The 26715-nt window shown below is 36.6% G+C and overlaps 1 protein-coding gene across 14 annotated transcripts in view; it reads left to right on the top strand.

Annotated features, from left to right (window-relative positions):
- Window positions 1-26715, top strand: part of CASK (calcium/calmodulin dependent serine protein kinase) — a 515778-nt gene that overhangs the window by 444688 nt on the left and 44375 nt on the right. For 11 of the 14 annotated variants that reach the window (XM_049767195.1, XM_049767192.1, XM_049767186.1 and 8 more), the window contains 5 exons: window positions 2305-2493; window positions 15441-15519; window positions 22231-22316; window positions 23282-23350; window positions 26060-26128. In XM_049767195.1, the coding sequence (XP_049623152.1) occupies window positions 2305-2493; window positions 15441-15519; window positions 22231-22316; window positions 23282-23350; window positions 26060-26128 (492 nt within the window). The remainder of the gene's footprint in view (window positions 1-2304; window positions 2494-15440; window positions 15520-22230; window positions 22317-23281; window positions 23351-26059; window positions 26129-26715) is intronic. The other 3 variants (XM_049767194.1, XM_049767193.1, XM_049767187.1) reach the window with 1 other exon arrangement.

The raw sequence follows: 26715 nt of genomic DNA, 5'->3' as shown, positions 1-26715 counted from the left end.
GTAGATAAATAGGAACCATGTATTGGTTTCTTCTCAGGCTGATAGTCTATTTTTTCACTTAGGGAGCTGGTTGGCAGCTGGCTTGATTGGGGATAATGATCTGCTTTGTGAGGAGCCAAGAACTGAGAGTAAAAAGGATTAAATGTGGGGTAAGAGGTGGTGGGGGTGAGGGAGTAAAGGACTAGAAATGAGCTTCTAAGGTGATGAGCCAAGAAGGGAAGGACAGTATACAACATAGACATTCTGAATAAATAAATTAAACCCTATGATAAATAAAATGATTAAAACCTTATATATAAATAAATTAAACCCTATGATATGCTATTAAACTATCTATACTTTACATGTGAGGGCACTAGCCCCCACACAGTTTGAGAATAGACACTGATGTGAAGGAAAGTTACAAACGACTAGCTCAAGCCAGCCACTCTTGTGTGGGATGGGAGTTGGGGAAAGCCTGGGGTCCCCTTTAAATTCCTCCCCAGCATCCACCTTGCAGGACCCTGGGCAGGTGCCCAGGGGTAGCCCTAGAGTCAGGGAAGAAGAGTGAAGTCGGTTGGGGGCAGCCTGAGCCCCACAGCCCCCCTAAGCTTGGTAGAAAGACCTTCAGCATGGAGCCTTGCCATTCCCCATACTGGCAAAAGCTTCCAGCTCCCAGAACCTAATGTATGATATTTTGTCAGATTACATTTTTAGTTACTTTTTTCTTGAGATAATATCGGATTTTAAAAATGCAATATATTTCTTGTGTTAAGTTTACAGTTACCATACAATGCCCATCACCAAAGTGGCACTATCCATCCCCACATTTTATTGGGCATTTTCAACCTACTCCCCATTGGTGACCTCATTTCTGTGTTGAGAATCTAAGAGATTTTTCTTTGAACATTTTCTTCCCTTGCTTTTGTTCCTTTATATACCACATGAGTGAGATCATCTGCTATTTGTCTTCCTCCTACTGACTTATTTCATTTAGCAAGACTCTTTCCAGTTCTATCCATGTTTTCAGGTACACTTCTGTGTGTTTTTCTTTTATAAAGTCATATGTTATAAATTGCTTTCAACCTTTGAGTTATGTAAGTCAATGTTACTACCAGATATTTTTTCAGTATTATTTGTTCTTGCTCTTTTGGGGGTGTGTGTTAGTTTTGGGCCATATCAGGTTTTATTCTGGCTCTGCCCTCAGGGATCACTCCTGGCAGCGGTGATATGGGATGGTAGGAATCAAACCCAAATTGGCTGTGTGTAAGGCAAACCTTATGCATTATCGCTCTGGTCCTGTCACAGTTTCTTTTAAAATTTATTCCCAACTTTATGAAATTTTCCTATACATGGATGAACATGAATCTATTATGCTGAGTGAAATAAGTCAGAGGGAGAGAGAAAAATGCAGAATAGTCTCATTCATCTATGGGTTTGAAGAAAAATAAAAGACATTTTTGCAGTAATTCCCAGAGACAAAAAAGAAGAGGGCTGGAAGGTCCAGCTCACTATATGAAGCTCATCACAAAGAGTGATGAGTATTGTTAGAGAAATAACTACATTGAGAACTATCATAACTGTGAATGAACGAGGGAAGTAGAAGCCTGTCTAGAGTACAGTGGGGGTGGGGTGGGAGGAGGGAGATCTGTGACAATGGTGATGGGAATGTTGCACTGGTGAAGGGTGGTGTTCTTTGCATGACCGAAACCCAACTACAATCATATCTGTAATCAAGCTGTTTAAATAAAGATATATATATAAATTTATTCCCATTTTAAACCACAGAAAACTTACTTGCTGATTTTAAAGATGATCCTGTCTACTAAATCATTTAAAATAGATTTATGTCAGCCTTTTAATTTTATTTTAATTTTTTGTTTTGGGGCCACATATGGCTGCGCTCCAGGCTTACTCCTTATTCTGCATTCAAGGATCACTACTGATAGGTCTTGGGACAATGTGGGATACCAGGGATTGGACCTGAGTTAGTCATGTTCCAGGCAAGCACCCTACCTGTTGTACTATCTCTACAGCCCTTATGTCAACCATTTTTGAACAAATTCTTCTGGCACTTTTTCATAGTTAACCTAACTAATCATCACACCTGTCATTTATAGGTTTGCTTACTTATCCATCTATTTTAAAGTCCATCAGGATTATTTCACACAGAGAAATTAAGTCTAGGTTTACATATAGGTTTTAGTTCTTAGATGAGAGATCAGTGATTTCTCCTTTGAGAAGCAAAGAATACATTGGTAGATACTTACATTTTTGTTGGAATCTACTACCATTAATATTTTTATTATCTTTGTAAAATACTAGGCCTTACTTCAGACTCACGACGTAGTGGCACATGAAGTTTACAGTGATGAAGCACTGAGGGTCACCCCACCTCCCACTTCTCCATATTTAAACGGTGATTCTCCAGAAAGTGCGAATGGAGACATGGATATGGAAAATGTGACAAGAGTTCGCCTGGTTCAGTTCCAAAAGAACACAGATGAACCAATGGTAAGTAGAGAAAAAACTGTATTCTCATAAAATTCTGCCATGAGTTAGAGCTGAAGGTTTGAACTTAAGCTACTAAGAGATGTGGTGGAAGGAGTACATGGATCCTTTTAAAAGAATCAGTTTCCAGATACTCATTTCACCACCCCTTACCCCCATCTAGAATTGCTCTGCTGACAACATACCTAGAGCATATTGCCTCTTCTCATCATCTATCTTTTTACGGTTTTTCTTCATCTTTACCAAATAAAGGAAATACTTTATATAATAAGTTCTCCCTTGATGTCACTGATAGTTTCTTAGAATGAGATTTTTTCCATAGACCCATTACACAAACAAGCATTGATTGTCATTCATATATTTTCTGTTTTCCAAAACATTGCCAAACTTCTAAATAAAAAACAAAATACATCTAATATTAAGCAATCATTTGTGTTTATTTATTCAAGATACAATCCATTTATTCTAGTTCAGGGTCAAAAACTCAGGACACAAGATTGAATCCAATCCTGGGAAGAACATTCTCTCATCCCAGAAAAAGACACACACACACAAACAGACAGAACCATAAACATATGCAGACTGGGAACTTCATGTCAACCTCTACAGGATGTGAGAGGAAACCAGAGGACTCTTGGAGCCCCATACAAGTGGAACAAATATGCCAACTTTATATAGAGTGTGACCTAAGCAGGAATTCCATGTTTCTTCCCCATTAATATTATAATGAAGCAATGTTATTCCTAGGATAGCAAAGAAAGGCATCACTGCATTTGCTTTAAAAACACTGTTTTTGCTATTTAAAAAGTGCATGTTTAGTAACATTGTAAAACAAAAATCTTTGACAATTCTGCTGGTTTCTAGATCTTTTGCTTTTAACAAAAGTAGCAGAAGATTAATTTGAAACATAGTCAGGGAATTATGGAATATTGCTAAAAATAAATTGCCTTTCTTTCTCATTCACCAGTATAAACAAATTAATTTTCTAAGGGATTAGAAATAGAGTTGGAATAGAATTGATGCTCATTATTATAGAATCCTAGTAGCTTGGGAAGATCAAAGAAACGTTCCTTGGTGGTAATTGAACAAAGCAGGCAGGCAGAGTCATGAAGATGTAGACACCATCAGACAAACTCAGTAGCAGCAGTGTAAAACCCTGATAGTGGAAAGCATCTTAGTTTAATTTCACCAGGACTGTGAAAGATGCCCAACTTGGAAAGTCTAATATCCCTGCATTCATTTTATATATTTATTTACTCAATTAGAAATAGTTTGTTAACTGCCAACTGTGTGCAGTTTCCTGTATTAAATTCCAGGGGAAGAATAGTAAATGAGGCATGAACCTCCCTAGCACTTACTTACATTGAATAAAGGAAATAAGTAGTTTAGTGCACCTTGTTTAACTGGAACAGTTAGGAAAGAATAGAGAGAAGACTCTCAGTGAGGGAATAAGAGGGAGTAGTACTCTACCAAGCAAAGTTTACAGGACAGAGGAAAGCTCACCAGAAGGAACCTCAAAAATCTCGTGATCATTATGTTCCAAAGAAGTGCAGTGACAGTTGCTTCATTTTTTGTATGCAGGATTACAACAGAAACAGACTAAGTGAAAATATCCTAGTATTTGTTTTCTTATAAAGCATTAAATGGCCTTGAATTGCCCTATAACATCTTTTAAAAAAGAATTTCCCAGAGCAAGAGCAATTATACAGCAGAGAATTGCTTGCCTTGCACACTGCCAACCAAATTTGATCCCCAAATATGGTCCCCTGGGCCTTACCAGGAGTGACCCTTGAGTGCAGAGCCAGGAGTAACCCCTGAGCACCACCACGTGTGGCTGAAAAACCGGAAAAAATAAGACTTTCTCTCTCTCCTATGATCCTAATAACACTGCATAAATTTATTCTTTTAACCAGTTGTCTTAAAAGTGGAAGTACTTTCTGTAAAGTTTATTGTTCAATAATAAAATAGAGCAAAAGTCCTCATTGCTCTTAGTAGGAAACTGTACATTTCAACAAAAGTATAGAGGACAAAGTGGATCCTTAAATAATGTCATTTCATCGTATTGGTTTTTTTTCTTATCTTTAACAAAACAACATTGAATGAAATAACATTATTTAAGATCTGCTTTATAGTTTTCTGCCACAGTTAATATAGTTTTATGTGCTTGCTTAGTTATTAATAGCATTATATTACCATTCAGGTTATACCTATATGATAAAAAATAAATAATAAGAAAATAATAAATGTTAACTCCATTTTGCTTAAGGTTAACTTCCTCTAGCTATGGGAGACACAGTCTATCTTGATCTCTATTGTGCCAAGCAGATTTATATACATGTCTGCTATATAACAGATTTGCACTACATGGTTAATTGAAATAATACATATATTTACTAATGTTGAAAATGTTACTTCATTGGGCAGGTAAGGTAATTGCCTTGCATGCAGCCAACCTCGTTCTATCCTTTGGCATCCCATGTGGTTCTGAGCACTGTCAGGAGTAACATAGCCAGGAGTAACCCCTGAAAATTTCAGGGTGAATCAACTACCTCAAAATAATGGAACTCTCATCATGCTATCTTACATATGAAATCAGATTTGGTTTATAGTGCATTAGTTTGCAGCAGAGTTTCCCAGAACACCACTGGTAGTAACTGTACATGCTGCTTGATTGTGCAGTGGAAATGAGACTTGAAACATTGCCATTGCATGCTTGGACAAGAAACATTTTGATAATCCAGTCTTTCTCAGTGCTTGCCTAGCACTTCTAAGAACTACAAAATAGGAGTCATACCATTATATTTTGTAAAAATGTACAAAATCAGAATCTAGATTATAAAGCGACAAGTAGTTTTATGGGATTTCTAATAGAATACTGTTCTCCAATAAAGAAAATGGGACAAAGTCCCTCCCCTCAATTATTCAAATTGAAAATCAGTTTTAAGCAAAGGTGCTCATAATAAATTTCAGACTGTGTGACTCTATGAATTTAAAAGTCAATAATAGACTTGCTCTCTCGATTCTGTGTTCTCCCTTGAATACATTTATCACTTGCTGACTTGCTTTTTCAAGCTCATGTTCTCTTTATTTTGGGCGGGGGCACACCCAGCGGTGCTCAGGGGTTACTCCTGGCTGTCTGCTGTCTGCTCAGAAATAGCTCCTGGCAAGCACGGGGGACCATATGGGACACCAGGATTGAACCAACCACCTTTGGTCCTGGATCAGCTGCTTGCAAGGCAAACGCCACTGTGCTATCTCTCCGGGCCCTCATGTTCTCTTTTGAACACATATTCTTCTCTTTCTTTCTCCTCACACCTTTCTAAGTAAATTTATTTCAATAAAAAATGATCTTACTTCGAAAACCAGATAAATGAAAGTCTTTTTTATTTGAATAAAAAATAAAAATAAAATATAAAATAAAATAAAAAATAAAAAGTCTTTATTATTTGAAAAGACATATAGTTCAAAGGGTCAGCCAGGTGTAATGTGAAAATTTCTTACAGTAAAAGCTACCTAATCTATCACTCTTCATCTGTGGACCAGCCCCTGTCCTGCAGACCAGTCCACTGATCAATAGTTATTTAAAAAAAAAAAGCGCTAGAGCTACCTGCCTGCATGAGATCACGAGTAGACTGATGGCTGAAAACCACTGATTTAGTTCACAAAGATAATATCTATATGACATCAGATAATGTAAAACTTTTGCTTCTGTTCAAGAAGGTAATAGGGACGAGGCTTACCAGCAACAATAAAAAAGAGTGCAAAGAAACAAAAATACATACAGTGCAGCTTTCAAGACATTGGCCATTAGGCCATTAGGCAAACAACAAAAGGCATTAATGCCTAGAGACTGGAAACAAAGTGAGCCCTCTGTCTCCAAACATCATTTTAGGGAGGGCATAGCTGAAGCAATTCAGGCAGATGCACTGAATTGAGGAGGCATAGCTGAGAGTCTTGGAAGATCAAGGGACCTAAATTTAGGGGAAAGGGAGGGAAGGGAAGGGGAGGGGAGAGAAGGGAATGAACCCTAACTAACCCTTTGTTATTGGTTTTCCTTATCTAATATTCCCTGCCTGTTCCCATCAGCCATATGTAAAAAACAAAATGCACGGAGGAGCACTGTATAAGTGCTATAGGCAGTCTTGCCTCAGCAATGAGGAATAATTATTCCTCTTCTTCAAAGTGTTCTAGACTTCACTTACAAACAAGAATGCAAGATTCAAAGGTCCAAATTATGTCCAAGTAACTGAGCTACATCCCAGATCAAAGCTTAAGAATAGATCTTGGAATATTTTAAATTTAATATGGAACAAGATAAAATTCACAAATGGTTATAAATCAAAGATCACTAAGCATACAAAGAGACAGGAAAATAACCAATAATGTGAAAAATAACCAAATAAAACTGACAATTATATATAATTAGGTATATGTACTTTAGGGTTGATGGCAGATTAAAAAATTTAAAATAAATGATTAGCAAATTTGAAGATATGGCAATGAGAACTATTAAAAACAAACTATAGGGAAAATATTTTTTTGGAAATGAAAAGATCGGGCCCGGAGAGATAGCACAGAGGCGTTTGCCTTGCAAGCAGCCAATCCAGGACCAAAGGTGGTTGGTTCGAATCCCGGTGTCCCATATCGTCCCCCGTGCTTGCCAGGAGCTGTTTCTGAGCAGACAGCCCTGAGCACCGCCGGGTGTGGCCCAAAACCCCCCCCCCCCCCAAAAAAAAGATCACTGAACACAAGAATGAATTCAAGCTGCCTAATATGTGGTTAATTGTAGTCTATGAAGAAGAGACTAAGGAAAAGACAGAATAAATCATGACCAAATATGCTCTAAACTTAATGAAAACTTATAAATCTGCAGCCGTAAGAATGATAATGAACCCCAAGCACAGAAATCACAAAGAAAACAACCCAAATGTACATAATGATCAAAATGCTTAGACAATACAAATTTTATGTTTGATGCTACAATCAGTCATGCTCAGGACTTACTCCTGCACCTGGACTCAGGGCTCTCTCTTGGCAAGCTCAGGGAACCACATAAGGTGCTGGGGATCAAACCCAAGTCAGAAGCATGCAAGGTGAACACCTTACCCAATGTATTATCTCTCCAATCCCACAAATATAAAATCCTATAAGCACCCAGGGGCTTAAAAATGCAAAAGGTACAAAGATAAGAGTGACATTAGATTTCTTTAATCAGAAACAAGAAAAAAATGTCTTGGTCACCAAAATGGCTTAAAGGGTGGGGTGTATGCTTTGCATGTGAGAGATCCTGGATTCAATCTCTAGCATGACACAGACTTGTAAACTGTGTTGTGTGTGGCTCTAAAATAAAAATTAATAAAAAGAAGCATAAGCACAAAATAAATATATATAAAGGCTTTGAATTTTAACCCAGCAAAGGTTCAAAATGAAAAGCTAACTCAAAACATTTTCAGATATACCAAAAGTGAAAAAAAAAACTCAGTAGAATTTGAAGGGGAATTAGCAATTTTTAAGCAATTTAAATAAAAGTAATAGAACTGTATTGAGGGATGGTTAATAACATATATAAAAGTAAAATGTGTAAAAGCAGCAGCATAAAGGTCAGCAGGAAGAAGTGGAAGTATATACTGCTAAAGTTCTTAGACTGTGTGTGACATTGTGTAATATCCTCTGAAGGTTACTTGTGATAAATTAAAGATAAGATGTGTGCTTTAAAACCAAAGCATCAAACCAGAATTATAGCTAATAATAAGACAATATGAGACATAAAATAAAAAATAGTTGTGCTTCTGCTTCTTAATCTTTTATTTCATCTTATTTTACCAAAGGAAGGCAGAGAAAGAGGGGTACAAGATCTAAAACAGATGAAATAAAAATCAAATAATAAAAATATATATTTATTTATTAATTAATAATACATATTTTATTAATAAATAATATATTATTTCCCCAATTAAAACTAGAGGTACTATTTATGAATTAATAAAATTCAGATGTGCAGGGAATGGGGAATAAAATCAATAGCAGAGATAGACTCAAGATAAAAACAGTTATATAAAAAATTAAAATATTAAAAAAGTTATATACAGTGTCACAGAGTGTTTTACCCATTTGTTGTTCTATATACCTTATGGTTTGGGGTATATAATCAAGGTCTTTAATTCCTTTGGATTTGACCTTTGTGCATGGTATTAGATGAAGGTCTGAGTTCTCTTTTCTGCAAGTTTTCCCAATACCATTTGTTGTAGAGACGTTTCTTGCTCCACTATGATTTCATTTCCCCTTTATTAAAGATTAACTTATTTGGATGTCTGGGGAACATTCTCTGAATACTCAAATCTATTCCAATGATCTGAGGGTCTGTCTTTATGGAAATACCATGCTGTCTTAATGACTATTGCTTGTAATACAATTTAAAGTTGGAGGAAATGATGCCTCTTTCCCATATTCTTTTTTCCTAAGGGTTGCTCTAGCTATTTGTGGGTGTTTATTGTTCCACATGAATTTCAGGAGTGTTTTATCCACTTGGAAGAATATCATGGGCATCCTTAGAGGAATTTCAATAATTCTGGACTTTAGACTTTGGGGAGTATTGCCATTTTAATTGTGTTAATTCTCCCAATCCCAATCCCAATCTCCCAAGGGTATGTGTCACCATTTCCTTGCGTCCTCTTTTATTTCTTGAAGCAGGGTTTTGTAGTTTTCTCTGTATAGGTCTTTCACATCTTTAGTTAACACTAAGATGTTTGAGTTTGTGTGACACCAATTTGAATGGGAGTGTTTTATAATGTCCATTTCTTCTCTATCATTATTGGTGTATAAGAAGGTCATTGATTTTTTAATTAATTTATTTATTTAAAGAAAGTGTATTACATAGTTGACATAACTGACCATAATACATTTGTTTCAGGATGACTGATAGTGAAGTTATTAAAGAATATAAAGAAAATAAAAATAGATAAAATAGTATGAAAAAAGAAGAAATGTATTAGCAAGTATATTCGTGAAAATTATTGTATCACCAATAAAGCCATTAATACAATAGCAGAAAGTTTAGTAAGCTCCCTTTTATTTTAAAAATATGAGATACACTAAAATGATGTGTGTGTGGTAGTTGTTTGAATAGGGACAAAAAAATGTGGGGAAAATCGAAAAGAAAAATCTTTGGCCTATAAAGAGTGGACCTTACCAAGGAAGTATTCTGGCATAAAACCAACTCCAGGATCCTGGGATACGAGGTTGACCAACCCCATAGTCATTCTGTGTTGTCCCAGTAACAGTTCTTCACCATCACAGTTGTTGCTGTCAGGTTTCTGTAGTTCTAGATCCTGGCTTTTGTACGGGTCCTATGTTGAAGTCCAGGTAACAAGTATCGTCTTCTGGTTTCATCTCATCAATAGGTAGTATTGCATAGAATCCTGTCCTAAAAGTAGAATGTTGTTACCAGGTCATCAGGATGTCATAAGAACTCTCTTTGGAGTAAGTCGGTACCAAGGCAGTAGTAGGGCCTTCCTTGGTAGAATTTTTATTCCTAGTTATGGTGTAAGAAACCATGATTGTTTCCATAGATGGTATCCATGGTTCAAGGGTGAATGATCAATGTCTGATATACTGAACTAAGCCAAGTCACTATGCCAAGTGTTCAGGGTATAACGTCCCACTGCAGTATAAAATTTAGTGTTGCTATCTCTATTATATAAGAACCTATTTTCATATGCAAACTTTTCCCATTTTAATGTGCCTTTGCAAAAAGGAACAATGCCGCAAAGTATTACTGGTGCATGTGGGCCAAGGTATCAAGACCAAAAATCCCCATAACCTTTTTCTTACATGAACTCTAAACAGAGACTTACCTACTAGAATTCTGTACTAAATCAATCCCAAGGATGGGGGAAATTACTGCTACATAAGGAGATATTCAAGAAAGGAATTTTATTAAAGAAATGTATCTAAAGAGATATTCAAAGAAGATGTATATGTCCTCTAAGTCTTTTGAAATAATCGTTGGAGGGTTAAAATTCGGACTGCAACTTCAACCTGTGATTTGGTTTTGTGGAGTCTAAGGAAAAAGGCTCCCAGCAGTCACATATCAGGAAATGTCCTCAAGTGAGGAACTTCTCAGCAACCAATTTAACAAACCAAATGGAAGTGGGGCTAATTCTTGGGTTTCCCAGAGCACCTTTCCTTCCTTCACATCAGTCCTCACTTTCCAAACCTTTACCATGAAACCATAATGCTCATAACTTTGGTTTGCTTTTAGGAAGGAAACAGGATGCTCAAGATCCGCTGGACAAGAGTTCATGATATATGCTCCGTATACAGGGCTCAGTACCATATCACTTAGTTTTATAGAAGGCTTTATAAACAATCTAACCCATGAAGCCTTTCCCCAGTAAAGTTTACCTTCACCAATCAGGAATGGTCCAGAAAATAGAAAACCTTCACAGTAGACTTGCCAGCTGTAATTTATTTTTATGTTTTTTATTTTATTTTTTTATTTTAAAGAATTCTGTCCCATTACACTTGGGTCAGCTTTTCAATTGTAAAGTATGGATCAATCCTTAGAATCTGTAGATATATATACATGTGAGTGTATATGATCACCATACCAATTTCTGTAATAGATAATATTAATTTCATGGTATAGAATCCTCATACAGTGCTCATTACCATATAACTTTGTTTTTAGACTTGAAAATTATGATTGTTTTAAGAATACTTTATACACAATTTAATCTAGTAAGCCTTCTTCAGTTAAGTTCACCTTCACCAACCATACTGGCCTAAAAAAAAGGAAAATGTTTCCATCAGACTTGCCAGCTTTACTTTTTTTTCTTAAGTGTTCTCTCCCATATCTCCTGGATGAGCTTTTCAGTTGTAATCCATGGTTCAATCCTCTGTGTCTGCCAATGTATGTGTATGAGTGAATGTGTTCGCCATGCCAATGTCAGTCTAATGTTTATCTGTAATAGATATAATGTCTATGTTATATAAGGGCATTTATTTTTCTGTGTAAAATTTATAGCCTGCCACTTTGCTATATGAATGTATTGTTTCTAGAAGTTTTTAGTAGTCTTTAGGGTTTTCTAAATATATTATCATGTCATCTGCAAACAGTGAGAGCTTGACTTAATTCCTTTCCTATCTGGATGCCCTTGATATCTTTTTCATGTCTTATCACTATGGCAAGAACTTCCAGCACTATGTTGAGTAGGATGATGTGAGAGAGCAGCCTTGTCTTGTACCAGATTTTAGAGAAAAGGCTTTTAGTTTATCACCATTAAGAATAATATTTACCATTAGCTTATGGTAGATGGCCTTGACAATATTGAGAAAAGTTTCTTCCATTCCCATATTGATGAGAGTTTTTATCAAGAATGGGTGTTGGACCTTATTGAATGCTTTCTCTGCATCTATTGATATGATCATATTATTTTTCTTTTTCTTTTTGTTGATATGGTGTATTATGTTGATTGATTTATGAATGTTAAACCATCCTTACATTCTTGGAAAGAAACCTACTTTTACATGGTGCATGACCTTCTTAATGAGGCACTGGATCCTATTTGCCAGAATTTTGTTGAGGATCTTTGCATCTGTGATCATCAGGGATATTGGCCTGTAGTTTTCTTTTCTTGAAACATCTCTGTCTGGTTTTGGTATCAGGGTAATGTTGGCTTCATAAAACTATTTGGGAGTATTCCTGATTTTTCAATTTCATCAAAGAGCGTGAAAAGTGTTGGTAGTAGTTCCTCTAGAAAAGTTTGAAAGAATTTATTAGTGAATCCATCTGGGCCTGTGCTTTTGTTTTTGCAAAGACTTTTGATTACCAATTTAATTTCCTAGTAGTGAATAGGTCTATTTAGATATGCCAGATCATCCTGATTTAACGGTGGAAGATAGTAGGAGTCCAAGAATGTATTCATTTCTTCCAGGTTCTCATGTTTTGTGGTGTAGAGTTTCTCAAAGTAGTCTCTGCAGTATCTGTAGTGACCTTACCCTTTTTATTTCTAATCTGGTTTATTATTAAGTTTCTCTCTTTTCATTTGTTTGTGAGTTTTGCCAGTGGTTTATCAATCTTGTTTATTTTTTTCAAAGAATCAACTTTTGCTTTCATTGATCTTTCTAATTGTTTTTTATTTCCATTTAATTGATTTTTGCTCTAAGTTTTATTATTTCCTTCTGCCTACCTATTTTTGGCTATTGATTCTACCTCGGGATTTTCGAGTTTTTTTTTTTTCATTGTATGATCGTTTGCTTTAAGGTTCTTTTCCATTCTCTTCTGATACATGGAGTTGCTCTGCATATCATCTTCCAGTTTGCTGATTCTGCCTTCATCTGCTGTTATTCTGTTGGAGAGGCTTTTCATTGATTTTTAATTTCATCTATTGAGTTTTTCAGTCCTGTTATTTCTTTTGGACTCTTCTGATTTCTATCTTTGTATCCTATTCAGCTTGATCTATACTTTATTTGAGTTCTATGAGCATCCTCCATATTACTACTCTAAACTCCTTATCTCAGAGGCTAACTACGTGGTTGGTACTTTTCGAGTCATCAGCGCTGCCATCTTCATTCTGTATGCATGCTGTTATTCTGTGTTGTTTCCCCCATTTACACACTTGTAGTGTGGCTTTTACTGCTGGTTTTGGTGGGATTCATGAGCAGATGATGCACTTAGCCATGAAGCAAAGCAGAACGGCTGCGCTCCTCCCTGCTTCCTCCCTTTCCGGCTTACCTTCATTTATACAGCTTCATCAAGGGCTTCTGGGAGGGGTTTGGTCTCAGCACCCACAACAATGATCAACTGCAGGCCCTGAAGTGGTGAGAAATGGTGGGTGGCAGCAGCAGGCAGGTTCCCCCTGCCTTTTTTTTGGGGGGGTGGGGGTTGGTTTTTGTGCCACACCCGATGACACTCAGGAGTTACTCCTGGCTATCTGCACAGAAATGGCTCCTAGCTTGGGGGACCATAGGGGACAATGGGGGGGGGGGCGGTGGCAAACTGTGGTCCTTCCTAGGTCAGCCGTGTGCAAGACACCCTACTGCTGCACTACTGCTCGGCCCCTCCTCTCTGCTCCTATGGTATATTATGTTGATTGATTTACATATGTTAAACCATTCTTGCATTCCCAAAAAGAAACCTATTGGGTCGTGGTTTATGACCTTGATGAAGCATTGGATCCTATTTGCCAAGATTTTGTTGAGGATCTTTACTTCTGTGTTCATCAGGGATATTAGTCTGCAGTTTTCTATTTTTGCAACATTTCTGTCTGGTTTTGATATCAAAGTAAATATTAGCTTCATTAAAAACTATTTGGGAGTGTTCCTGATTCTTCAATTTTATGAAAGAGCCTGAAAAGGATTGTTAGTAATTCCTTTAGAAAGGTTTGAAAGAATTCGTTAGTGAATCTATCTGGTCTTGGACTTGTTTGGGAGAAGAATATTGATTACTCTTTTAATTTCCTCAGTAGTGACGGGGCTGTTTATCTATGCTAGGTCATCCTGATTCAACCATGGAAGATTATAAGAATCCAAAAATTTATCCATTTCTTCATGTTTTGTGGCATAGAGTTTCTCAAAGTAGTTTTTGATTACCTTTTGAATTTCTATAGTTCTGTAGTGATCGCCCCTTTTTATTTCTAATCTGGTTTATTTTATTTCTATCTCCCTTTCTTTGTGAATTTTGTTAGTGGTTTATCAATCTTGTTTATTTTTCAAAAACCAACTTTTGCTTTTGTTGACCTTTTCAGATTGCTTCTTTTTGGATTTCAACTTTATTGATTTATAGAAGAAATAATACCAATTATACACAAACTTTTCCAAAAACTTTAAATGGGAAGGAATTAATCCCAATTTTCAGTCAATTGATGATGAAGAATATTATTGATTAAGGAGAAAACAAAACAATATTATGCTACCAAAACCAGACAGATATTACAAGAAAAACATAGACTGGTATCCTTCAGGAATATATATCTTTAAATCCTAAACAATACATTTCTAAAGAGTAAGTCATCATGACCAAGCAAAGCCAAACCAAAGAATGCAGCTTTAATTATAATCGACAAAAACTAGAAACAACTCATTGAATGAAAAGATACACAAAGACGCTTATCTACTGTCTACCTAATATTTGTACTCAGCAAGAACAACGAATGAATGTTTGACACTTGAAGCCACCAGGCCAGGATAGGGTGATTGGGGCAAAAATATAAATACACTAGCAGGGGTCTCAAACTCAATTTACCTGGGGGCCGCAGGAGGCAAAGTCGGGGTGATCCTTGAGTGCAAAGTCAGTAGTAAGCCTTGAACATTGGGAGGTGTGACCCAAACAACTAGAACAAAACAAAACAAAAAATGATTCCTCTAGGGCAGAGCCACAAAATGTTGTACCGAATGCCGCAAAACAGCCTGCGGGCCGCGAGTTTGAGACCCCTGCATAGGATCTTATTTCTAGAAAGTACAAAGAAAATTATAGACCGTGAGATCCTATCAGTGGTTTCACATATATGCAGTTATATCAGATTGTATATCTTAAAGGAAGATATCTTTTGCAATCAACAATGTGCTTAAAAATTACTACATCAAAGAACTGGAGAGATAGTAAAGCAGATAAGGCACTTGCCTTGCATGTGCCCGAACTGGTTTGATCCCCATATGGCATCCCATATGGTCTCCTGATCATTACCATGTGTGACCCAAAACCTAAAAACAAAAAGTTAGCCACACTGAAATTAATTACAATTAAATATTAAAAGCATCATATCTCATGTAACTAGATTATTATAGCATGCAAAAAAATAAAAAAATTTCATGGCATGTTAGAGTCTTAAATAATTTTAATTTCCTTTTGCTGTGAATCTTTCAATGTTTCCCTAACTTTTCTAATTAGAATTTCAAATATGAAAAAGTGTCCTCTCATTGTAATTCTATTTTCACTTAACTTTTTTCAGGGAATCACCTTAAAAATGAATGAACTAAATCATTGTATCGTTGCAAGAATTATGCATGGAGGCATGATTCACAGACAAGGTAAGTTTCTGACATTCTCTCTTGCCTTCCTTAATTCATACTTTTCCCCTATAGCCTAGCAAGAGAGGTCATTTCGATCAATAAAAATATTTTTTTAATTTAGGGTCATATAGAAATTATTGGTTTAAGTTATTTTTCCTTGGTTTACATTGTTGGCCTTATTAGTTCTTAGTCATCTGTCTAGACTCTAGCCTGTAGATAATTGAAAGAAAGTACGTTCATTACACTTTTATTGCTGAAGCTTCTCTGAATCCCTATTTATGTCATTTTGCATTTATGGTTGGAAGCCTCCCAAGTGGCATTTGGCCCCCTCGTAGGAATTCTTGGCCACCAGTGGTTCAGTATCAAAGCCCAAGAATGCTTTGCTTCTCAGACCCCGTGTTGCTGAGGAATTACTAAGGCCACTCTGAAAATGTTCAGAGAACAGACCATATGCGATACTCAGGATCAATCTAGTATTAGTCACATGCAAGTCATGTTCCTTACCCCTTTACTTTCTCATCAATCCCAGCATCACTGGTTAGGTCCTTGCTTACTTACCAAAGTAAAATATTTTATCAGGGTAGGATGTATGGAAGATATCTGTTCCAGGATAGAATATTGTTTTATATACATATATGTACATATTTGAGTGACAATTCAAGAATAGCTCTCATTCATTCAAAATAAGATAAACAGTAAATGAAGAAATTCATATTTGATTTAAAGAGATAAAAATGAAATGGTTGAATAAGAGTTACTACAATAAAGTATCTGCTATTGTATGTATAATCATTTTGAGGACAGAATTTACTAGTGGCTGAAATGCATAAAGTATGATTTTGTTTTTGTTTTGTTTTTGTTTTTTGGATGACAGTGGTATTCAGGGCTTACTCCTAGCTTTGATTCAGAGATCACTTTTGGCAGTGCTCAGGGTACCGTAAGGGGTGCCAGGAATCAAACCTGGGTTGACTGCATGCAAGGCAAGTGCCCTACTTGCTGTTCTATATCTGGCCTAAAGAATGATTTTTTTGGTTTTGGGTCACACCCAGCAGTGCTTAGGGGTTACTCCTGCCACTGTGCTCAATAATCACTCCTGGTAGTATTTGAGAGATAATATGGGATGCTAGGGATTGAACCGTGATCAGCAGCATGCAAAGCAAGCATCCTGCCCACTGTACTATCACTCTGTCCCCGAGAATAATTTCTTTTATTTTTGAACTTTTTTTTAACTTTCATTACCCTTTGAGTAGGCAGGATTTGAATATGTAAGTTTATACCCTTCTTTTAAAGAGCTGGCCTCTGTGCTCTAGTATTTTGAAGTTATTCCAATAGTGACTCTTTTGGGGGTTTTTTGTTGTTTTTTTTTTTTGTTTTTTGGGCCACACCTGTTTGATGCTCAGGGGTTACTCCTGGCTAAGCACTCAGAAATTGCCCCTGGCTTGGGGGGACCATATGGGACACCAGGGGATCAAATCGCGGTCCTTCCTTGACTAGCACCACCTCACCGGCCCCCAATAGTGACTCTTCTATCCAAAAATTAAACTTCTTTTTTCTGAGATAAGGCTGTATTTAGCACCTCTTTCCTCAATCACAGAGAACAAGAAATTACAATATTGTGCAATCATCTTAGTGCCTTGCATCTCTTTGGAGAGGACGATGAGGTACAAAAGTGGTCCTAGTGGTACTGTTGCCTGTGAACATTCTCACAGCACTTACGCAGAAATATATTTGGTATTAGATGACAATATGAAATTTAAAATTTTTAGTACTTGGATAAAAAATTAGCATTATTGCCTATCCTCATTTCTTTAATTTCTTTTACTTCTATCACTGCACTGGCTTGAACCTCCTCCCATCTTGATGAAGGTGCACACCTGACTTTGTGGGTTACTCAGGGTGACTCCTGACTCTAAGCTTAGCAATCAGTCTTGGAAGACTCAGTGGTACCAGGAATGAACATTTAGTTGGCCAACCTTAGTTGGCCACTGTATATATCTCAGTGTGTGTTTGTGTGTGTGTGTGTGTGTGTGTGTGTGTGTGTGTGTGTGTGTGGCTGTATCTATCTCTCCAGCCCCTAGAACCTCCTATCTGTAATAAAAGTGGTTATACTGGACATCCTTGTTTTATTCTTTTGCTTAAAATGTAACTTTACAGCATTTCCTCCATTAAAAATGTTTAGTATTGGGGCATTGAGATAGTACATGGCTTAAGTTACTTACCTTGCAGGCAGTCAACCCTATTTCATAATCTGACACCCTCAGAATTGATCCCAGAGCACAGAGCAAGGAACAGCTCCCAAAAGCTGCTTGTTACCCACAACTCTGCACACAAAAAAACTTAGTCTCAACTTCAGTATATTTTTTTATTAGGATTGAAGAAGTTCCTCTGCATTCTTCATTGATCTGCATTAAAATCATGACTACATTTTGAATTTATCAAATGCTTCTGCATCTGCTGAGACACTTTTTTTTTTGGTTTTTGGGTCACACCTGGAGGTGCTCAGGAGTTACTCCTGGCTGTCTACTCAGAAATAGCTCCTGGCAGGCACAGGGGACCATATGGGACACCGGAATTCGAACCAACCACCTTTGGTCCTGAATCGGCTGCTTGCAAGGCAAACACCGCTGTGCTATCTCTCCAGGCCCGACACTTTTTCTTTTATCTATTTATGTGGTGAATGATTTTAAAATATTTGCTAGTAATAGATATCTTTGCATTTCTCCTATAGACTCAACTTAAATCATTGAATATTTTGTAATATTTTGTTTCATCCTATACACAAAGGTTTTGTTTCGGATTTTGGTGTTTATAGTTACGAGTGAGACTTTTAGTTAACTTTCCACTTTTATGTTTCTCTAATTGTAATTTTATAGTTAAATCAGTTTCACAGAATGGATTAGAAAGTCTTCTTTCATTCTTAGATCTATGAAATACTTAATTCTACTACTAGAATTGATATGAATCTTAAAAGTTTGCTATAATATAGTTATAAAACTATTGAGATCTGGTGTTTTGGTTTTGATTTAAAGAAAACTTTTGTTACTGCTTTAGTTTCTTTAATATTCATAATATTATTCAGACATTTTTATATCTCAAGGGAGTTTTAATAAGTCACATTTTCCCTAAAAACTTAAGTTTTACAAGCTATACACAAAAGGAACTTGTTATACTAGCAGTCCAGGGGATAAGTAAGGGTGGAGGTATGGGATGCATGTTGGGAATAGTGGCAGAGAGAGGTCAACACTGTCGGAGGGAATTGCCCGAATTCACTGTCACTATGTACCTTAAATATAACTGTGAAATACTTGTAATTCACATTGGTCTCAATTAAAATTATAAACTAACTAAATAAAAACTCGTAAGTTTTAGGACCAGAGTGATAGTACAGCAGATAGGGTACTTCCCTTGCACATAGCCAACCTGAGTACAACTTCAGAAACCAAGCCTCACCAGGAGTAAGCCCTGAGCTCCATTGAGTGTGATCCCCCAAACAAAAATGTGCAATACTGTCTTTAATAATACTTTCTACTTCAAGCATTCTATTTAACCATAACATAGTTATCCCAGTTTTATTTCAGTATTTTATATCATGTTTTCTTCTGTCCTTTTAGTTCAATCATTCTGTGCCTGTATGCTTTGTTAAATGCATAGTTGAGTTTTTCAGATTTTAATGTGCTTTGCAAGTTTCTGTTTTGTAGTGAATCCAGTCCAGTAATATTTATTGTCATTATTTTTGTCATATTGCCTTTAATAGTTATTTTGTATTTGTTTTTTAATTGCCCCTTTAGAGTTTTTAGAATTTCAGTACTCTGTTTCAGTTGCCTTGAAATTTTATTATGTGTAATTAACATGGATATACTAAAGTTAATATCTTAATAGAATCAGAGATAGTCCAAGGGTTTAGGCATTTACCTTTTATGCAATTAACCTTGGTTCAATCCCCAACACTGCATTTGGTCTCCCAAGTATCCCCATGAGTGACCCCTGAGTAAAGAGCCAAAGGGCTACCAGGTGTGGCCCCCAATCAAAACACTAATAATATCTTAATCCCACTTCCAAAGAACACAAAGACTTTATGATACCTACCTTAATATTCTTGCCCAGTATCTTAGTCTGTCCTCTTTGAAATGTGTACATTTTAAATAATTATTAAAATACATGTTCAGGCATACATATGTTGCATGGGTATATGATACGTAAGCACATGTCACTTGAATTTTTCCTCTTGAGATCTGTAATTTCATATTTTCATACTTTTATACTAGGTTGTGTGCCAGGGCTCCCACTGCCTTTGGACAACACTGCACTCTCTTGAATGTATTAATCTCTGTTATGCTTTCTTTCCTTCCTCAGTACCCTCAAATAAAACTTGTTTTTATTCCAAAAATATATGTTCAATCTTTATAATTAAAAATATTTGCTCATCTTTCATTCTTGCATCTCAGCTCATTTTTGAGGAGCATAAAATATACTTTTTAAAGTATATACTGAGAGGCCAGAGTAATAGAAAAGAGGATGGGCATTTGCCTTACACACAACTCACACAGATTCAATACCCAGCAAACCATATGGTCCCCCGAGCCCACCATTAGTGACCCTGAGCAAATATCTAGGAGTAAGCACAACTGGGTATGGCCCCAAAACAAAATAAAAAAAATACATCCTGTGATGTTCTATCCTGTTATAGAATTCTCAGGTATGTATGCATAAATATTTAGGTAAGCCTCAATTTTGAAAATCAGTTTTGATGGACAGTACTGTTTAATGTTACTATTTGATGTTGATGATTATTCTTTTGATCTTTGTCATTCGTTGTTTGATGTTGAAAATGTCTGTTTCTGCAGCTTTTCTTGTTTTGTGGAAGATCTCTCCTTTCTGGGTGCTCCAAGACCGTTCTTGATCTATCTATCTCCCAGCATGGATCTCTTTTTACTTACCCTGTTTGGGTTGCAGCATTCTTCCTAGATCTGCATTTTCAACAATTCCAGAAATTTGGGAGACACTATATCTTAAGTGATTGCCTCTCCATTCTCTATGTTCTCTCCTTAATTTGAGTTCTATCTCTTCAATAATCTCCACATCTCTTAATATCTTCTTACATTTCTTAATATTTTTTTGCCTTTTCCCTTTATCTCCTTATTTCTCTGACCTACATTTTTGAGAATTTATTTGGTATTACTTTCCAGTTCCCAAATCTCTCTTTTAACAACACATGAGCTTCTGTTTAACTCATTTATTCATTGACACATCTAAAATTGCAAGTCCTTTATCTTATCTTCATTGTAATATCTGTCTGCTGATACCTGGTAGAGCATTATCAGCCTTGCAGGAGCATCCATTATCTTTCTCTAATCTTTTTTATTAGATCTGTGTTTCCTAGAATCTTCCTCTAAATGTCTGAATCTGTTTTGTTTCTAATCATTTGTTTATTAGTTTGCCATATTGTAGCTTTGTTTTTTATTGTGAACTCATGGCTTTTTCTAATCAGTGGAAGCCCTTTGGGCCTAACATGAGTATAATTTACTGGAAAGAGGGTTCACTCCTTGTTCATTCATATCACTTGAATCCCAGTGATACAAGTCTTCTCCCTTTATAATATCCTGAGTTAAACTTAAATGCCCTCAAGTTAGCCCAAAGCTCAGACTCCTTCTAGCAGATGCTATTATAGCATTCACCCTTTCCAATAGTTAATTCCACTATTCGTTTGCTACCACTCCGAGGCTTAGTGATAGGGTTTTTGTTCTGGATGAAGGGATAGAATGGGGGTAGGAAGTGTTCTTTAGAGTTTGCAACTCTTTTGTTAGAGCAGCAACACTTCAAAAGGTGAGCCCTATACAGGATATATTTGTGAGAAAGCCTAAGGGCAGGGACTTCGAACAGGATTTTTACCCTCACTCAAAATGGCAAAATGCAATATGTGTTTAATATATTATTGTTAAAATGATATGCTTTTGTGTGAGTGCTTGTCTGTTTTGGCAGGTCACTGCGTGGTGTGGCTCTCTGACTCTCACAGTTTAAAATTTTGGCTCTTTGTGTCGAACTTGTTCGCCACCCCTGCCTAAGAGGATCTAATCATCCATATTGGAATCAAAATTCTCCAAATTCTGGGGTTTTTCAGTACTTCTAAGCAAACAGACTAGAATAATGAGTGGCAAGCAGATTGTAATGATCCTTCATGTACCTATAACTCAGCTATAATCATTGTTGGTTTGTGGTTTCAAGTGTGTTGAACAAACTCATCTAGCATCTTATTTAGATTTTAGTTCTCATTCCACTTTTCAATGGTGAGTATTATAAAATGATTATAACTGAAAATATTAAATTCTTTTTAATGTGAATTTTATCTTGTATAGTTACTATCACCTCACAGTTTGTTTAAAGTATTTAATATAGTATTTGATAGCTAGTAAGATCAATAATAATAGCAAACAACTTGATGGTACTTTCTATATGCTAGAAGCAATTCTAAGCCATCTACATTGTTAGATTCATTTCATCCTCAGAACAATCCTGTAAGATAAGTACTCTTTTTTAATCTCATTTTACAAACTCAGACTGATGCACATAAGTGCATCTATTTGTGAGTTTATTAAGTGACATTAACTCTTTGGACATATTGTCCTGCTATAATTAGCTTATTATTTTTTAGTTGCTTACATTCTTTCTTTGGACTTTATCACTATACATGTAGATACCATTTCATGGTTATAAGTTTGTTCCATTTCTTAGGTACACTTCATGTTGGTGATGAAATTCGAGAAATCAATGGTATCAGTGTGGCTAACCAAACTGTGGAACAACTACAAAAAATGCTCGTAAGTAAATAAAAGCTTCTTTTTCTCAAGTTGACCTTCAGTTTGTTGGGTGGGTTTTTTAATGCACCAATAAGGGTTATTCTTTTGTAGTCAGAGTTACCACAGTTTTGTGCTCTTGAACTTAAATAACACTCATCAAAACTGACAGCTAATGTTTCTATGCCAAAGAGTTTGGAATTATTTTGCCCATCTTTAGCAGTAGGTTCTTCTGTCATTTATCTGCACTCTCTGAAAGCAGATGAAAAAAGGAACCCCTTCTAGAGAGAATAGATGTGAATTGGTATCTCACTGACCTCAACTCTGCTGATATCAGCAATGTCAGATACCGCTTTCCTGTAGCTGAGTCATAACCAGCTGTATTGGATTTTTTTACAGCACTGAGGGGAGTTGCAGCAGACAGACTGGGTCACTTTTGATGCTATGTATTAAAAATTTTGACTTTAAATCAGACTTTGGATTTCATTTTTCTCCCAAGAGCATAGTAAGTCTTGTCTCTGATCATTGTCCTAGCAAGCTAGCACAGAGACCGTGCAGTAAAGATAAAGGTAAATGTTACTGAGTGAAAAGCACCTTATATAGAGCCCCCCATCCTGTCACACACCAAAGGTCCTTCCTTCACAGATAATCATTTATTTTGTTGTCAAAATCCATTTCTGTTCACTTGGAAAAAGCATGTCACTTTGAATGTTTGCATTCATGGCTGTAATAGGAGGAACACCCAAGGTCTGTCAGACCACTGCTATGAACCAGGTCAGCAGCCTTGACTTTGCAGGGCTTTTCCAGGAAGGAACCTCTACAAGGACTTGTGACTGGCCCCTGAACTAAAACCAGGTTTCCTTTTTGTCAGCTGCAGTCTCAGCTGACTTGCATTAATTGTGCACACCCCACTTCCTACTATTTCCTTACATTCCTTGTGTGCAACATTTGTTTGTAAGAAAGCTCTCCATTCTTTTTTTCCCCTTCAGCGGGAAATGCGAGGGAGTATCACCTTCAAGATAGTGCCAAGCTACCGCACTCAGTCTTCATCCTGTGAGGTAATGGCTCTAACAAACCCTGTCCCAACCCTCCCGCCTCTGGATTCTTAACTAACTGTCTGCTGATGGCTGAATGTTTTGGCTTTCTGGGAAGTTGTTTCTGCCTGTGCTGTTGATCACTGCACACCAATTTTACAACAAAGATAACGGAACAGAGATGGTCCCTATCCACTCAGCCCTGCTGCCATGGGAATCTCCTTAGCACTTCCTGCAGGCAGGGATCAGAACCAAAAAAATTTTAGAGAAGCTACCAATTATGACATAAGCCTTAATAAAGAACACATGATGGAGCCTCTGAGGAGGGGAAAATTAAGATCATTGTTGTAGAATATTTCCAGGAAGTATGCATACTTCCCTTTGTTAAGAAATCACATATTCTTTCTAAGAATATGAGAAGTGATGTTTCTCTTGTTCCAGTCATTGTCACAGGTTTCCAAGATAGAAGTTAGGTCTGTGAAGAATTCATAAGTTAATCAGAAGGTTGTAACTTTTTGTGAAATTGTTTAAATTTGAGCCATTATGTGATTTATATGTGAATGCATTTTGTAGAGTAATACAGCCCCCAAATGTCCTTCTACCAGTAGCCACACCTTTTAGAACTTGCAACTTTTTCCTGCTATATCACTTAGTTTTATCTCAGTTATTAAATGAGACTAAAAAATCTCTCATACTGGAACTATGAACTAGCAAAAATGTGCAACCCCTTAGCCAATGCACATTTAGCTTGATTATTATTTTTGAAAGATTTTTTTATTTTTATTTTTTTAGAAGGAAGAAAAAATTATTGAAAAGTAGAGGAGAAAGGAGAAAGAATTCTCCAGTGTGGGGAGGAACTTAGCATAGGACTAAGTTAGGAAGCTTTTACTTGCCTGTGCATCTTCCAACTATGTGTATGCCACTATGAAGCACACATCTCTTACTATTCATCTAAGACTCATTAGAACTCATCTAGAAGGCTTAATTTTGTATTTGGGGAGATTTGATGGAGACATCTAATGCTTCATCCATTGTCTAATAATGATGTCCATCTCTCAAGTAAGATCAGGGGCTTTGTGGGATTTTTTTGAAATCTGTTGACGACATAGGCCTTAAAGTTTTGTCAAGTGTTTTTAGTAGCCATGGCACTTGGGTTTTCTGGTTGATCAGGTCTTGAGCTCCTCTTGGTGGCTTCTTTTGGAATTTCAGTGAATAGACCGTGGCAAAAGAAAATGCAGAACTACTTCTGCTTCAGGATTCAGAGTTTTAAAATGTGTTACCTAGAGCACTAACCTTGCTAGGAATGAAGGCATATCATATGTGATTTTATAGGAAGTATATCAGTAATATAAAACCACAGCTCTCTCTCAAAACATTTCTCATCTGCTGAAGCAATTTAGAAATTAATCATTGATCTATTTTATCTTGTAGCTAATAGCCAGAAAGTACTATAAGTAATATTCATAGGACAGAACTTCTCTCTTATGTTTATTTAAATTAATAGATTCTTTTGGGAGTAGCTCCAGTATTACATATAGAAATCCTGAGTTAGAGTGGCTTCCCCTCTTGGGTTTTGGACTTTTTAATAGTGAATATGATACTCACCTCTGAACTCCACACCCAGCCTGTTTGAATCTCCTGTGCCCTTGTAGTAAGAGCTTAAGTTGCTGGTTGGACACTCCCCAGTGAGAACAGCAAAGTCCTGAGAAAGTTCTCTGACCACCTTTACAGCAACCCTCGTCCTCAGGAAAAGAGGGGACCTCTGCCTTTCACTGAGATTAGAGAATGCCTCTTTAAGGGACCCCATTATTTAAAGGACTGAGCGATTCCAACTTTTCCTTGAATATCGGGTGGGAAAAAAGAAACAAATGACCAGGTATCTTTTGAATAGACATGCCCTTTTAAAAGAACTCTACTAAACCAGAAGTGCAAATACTTGCTTCTGACCTCTTATTGTTCTTATCATTAAATTCACATTGTACAATTAGGGACTGGAGCCAGGAAAAGAGTTGGAGACTGCTGAGTCAGTAGAGGTTGTAATGAAGGAGCTCAAATCTAGGATGAGAAACTAGGACTCCTGGACTCTTTGCAAGAGTGGAACACTTTCATGGGCTTAAGATGACTGTGTCAACCAACCTGATAAAATTAGCTAAATAATGAGGGTTTCTTCTCTAGCCCATCTCTCTCTCTCTTACCCCTTTTAGTAATATTTATACTGGAAGAGATGGTTACAACATGAGGAGTCTTATTTTAAAAGTTTGTTTCACTTTGAATTGAGACTTTCAGGAACTTGGGCTATGAAGATACGTAAAAAATTATTAAATACTTTAAACCTACTTTTTCCTAAATCTGAGGCAGTTAGCTTCTTCAGCAGTGTCATTTTCTAGTTCTTTTTGTCATTGCCTGGTACTTGATAGCTAGGGGTTTAAGAGCTAATCCGGTTTCAGGAAAATCCATTTCCAGAAAGCAAATATTCTATAAAATTGGTGGCAGGAAAGAAATTATTGATTTTTACTAGATAACCCAATCATCCCATGTATGTGGGACTCTTTCAACTGCAACTTTATATCATACTTCTGTGAAGGTATGCAAGTAAGTCAGAAAGAATGGCACCTCTCCAGTGGAAAAAAACTCAAAGAAAATGGCTGTCAGACTCTGGTTGTAACTGTTGATGTGAATATTTCTGTTTCTGTGCTGGTGTTCTGTGTTAATGAACCTTGTGTCTTATTTCAGAGAGATTCCCCCTCCACTTCCAGACAGTCCCCAGCTAATGGTCATAGCAGCACTAACAATTCTGTTTCGGTAAGAACTCTAGCTCCACACAGCCAAGTGTGACAATTTTGTTGGTGCCACCTGCCATGAGTGTCCTAGTTCCGTGTGTTCAGTGGAATACTGTCTTCTGCCAATATACAAGGCTACTACAGCTCCAATGCAGTTTATTCCCTGGAAATCTTTTTTTCAACTTTTTCTTCTGGCAAAAAGTCCCTTTCCTGAGTTCAATGTGAAAAAATCTCATTCACGACTGCTTTGGTCATCTTAAAAAATGTTTCTGTGCTCCCCTCCTTTCACTAGTATTTATGACTTTGCATAGACCTGTGCAAAGAATCCAAATAAGAATTTTTGAAGCTTCTAAGTAATTTTTAATTTGAAAAATATAAACCATAAGGATTTTGCCGAGGAGGTACTGGGGTACTCTTGGGCTTTGTGGTTGTCTATTCTGAGTGATATCAGCAACGTGTTTTAGTTTCCGCTATCTAAGTTTATGAATTGGTGTGCCCTCTGTTATTGTGGTACGTGCATATATTTTTGTGAATTAAAAGCCTTGCCTGAATATGAAAAGCAAAAGGAACTGGCTTCAAACTGCACTTAAGCCACGCTCTTATCACATC

Source organism: Suncus etruscus, chromosome X (assembly GCF_024139225.1).
Source record: "Suncus etruscus isolate mSunEtr1 chromosome X, mSunEtr1.pri.cur, whole genome shotgun sequence".
NCBI lineage: Eukaryota > Metazoa > Chordata > Mammalia > Eulipotyphla > Soricidae > Suncus > Suncus etruscus.
The sequence above is the reverse complement of the archived record's forward strand: the minus strand, read 5'-3'. Positions and strand labels throughout refer to the sequence as shown.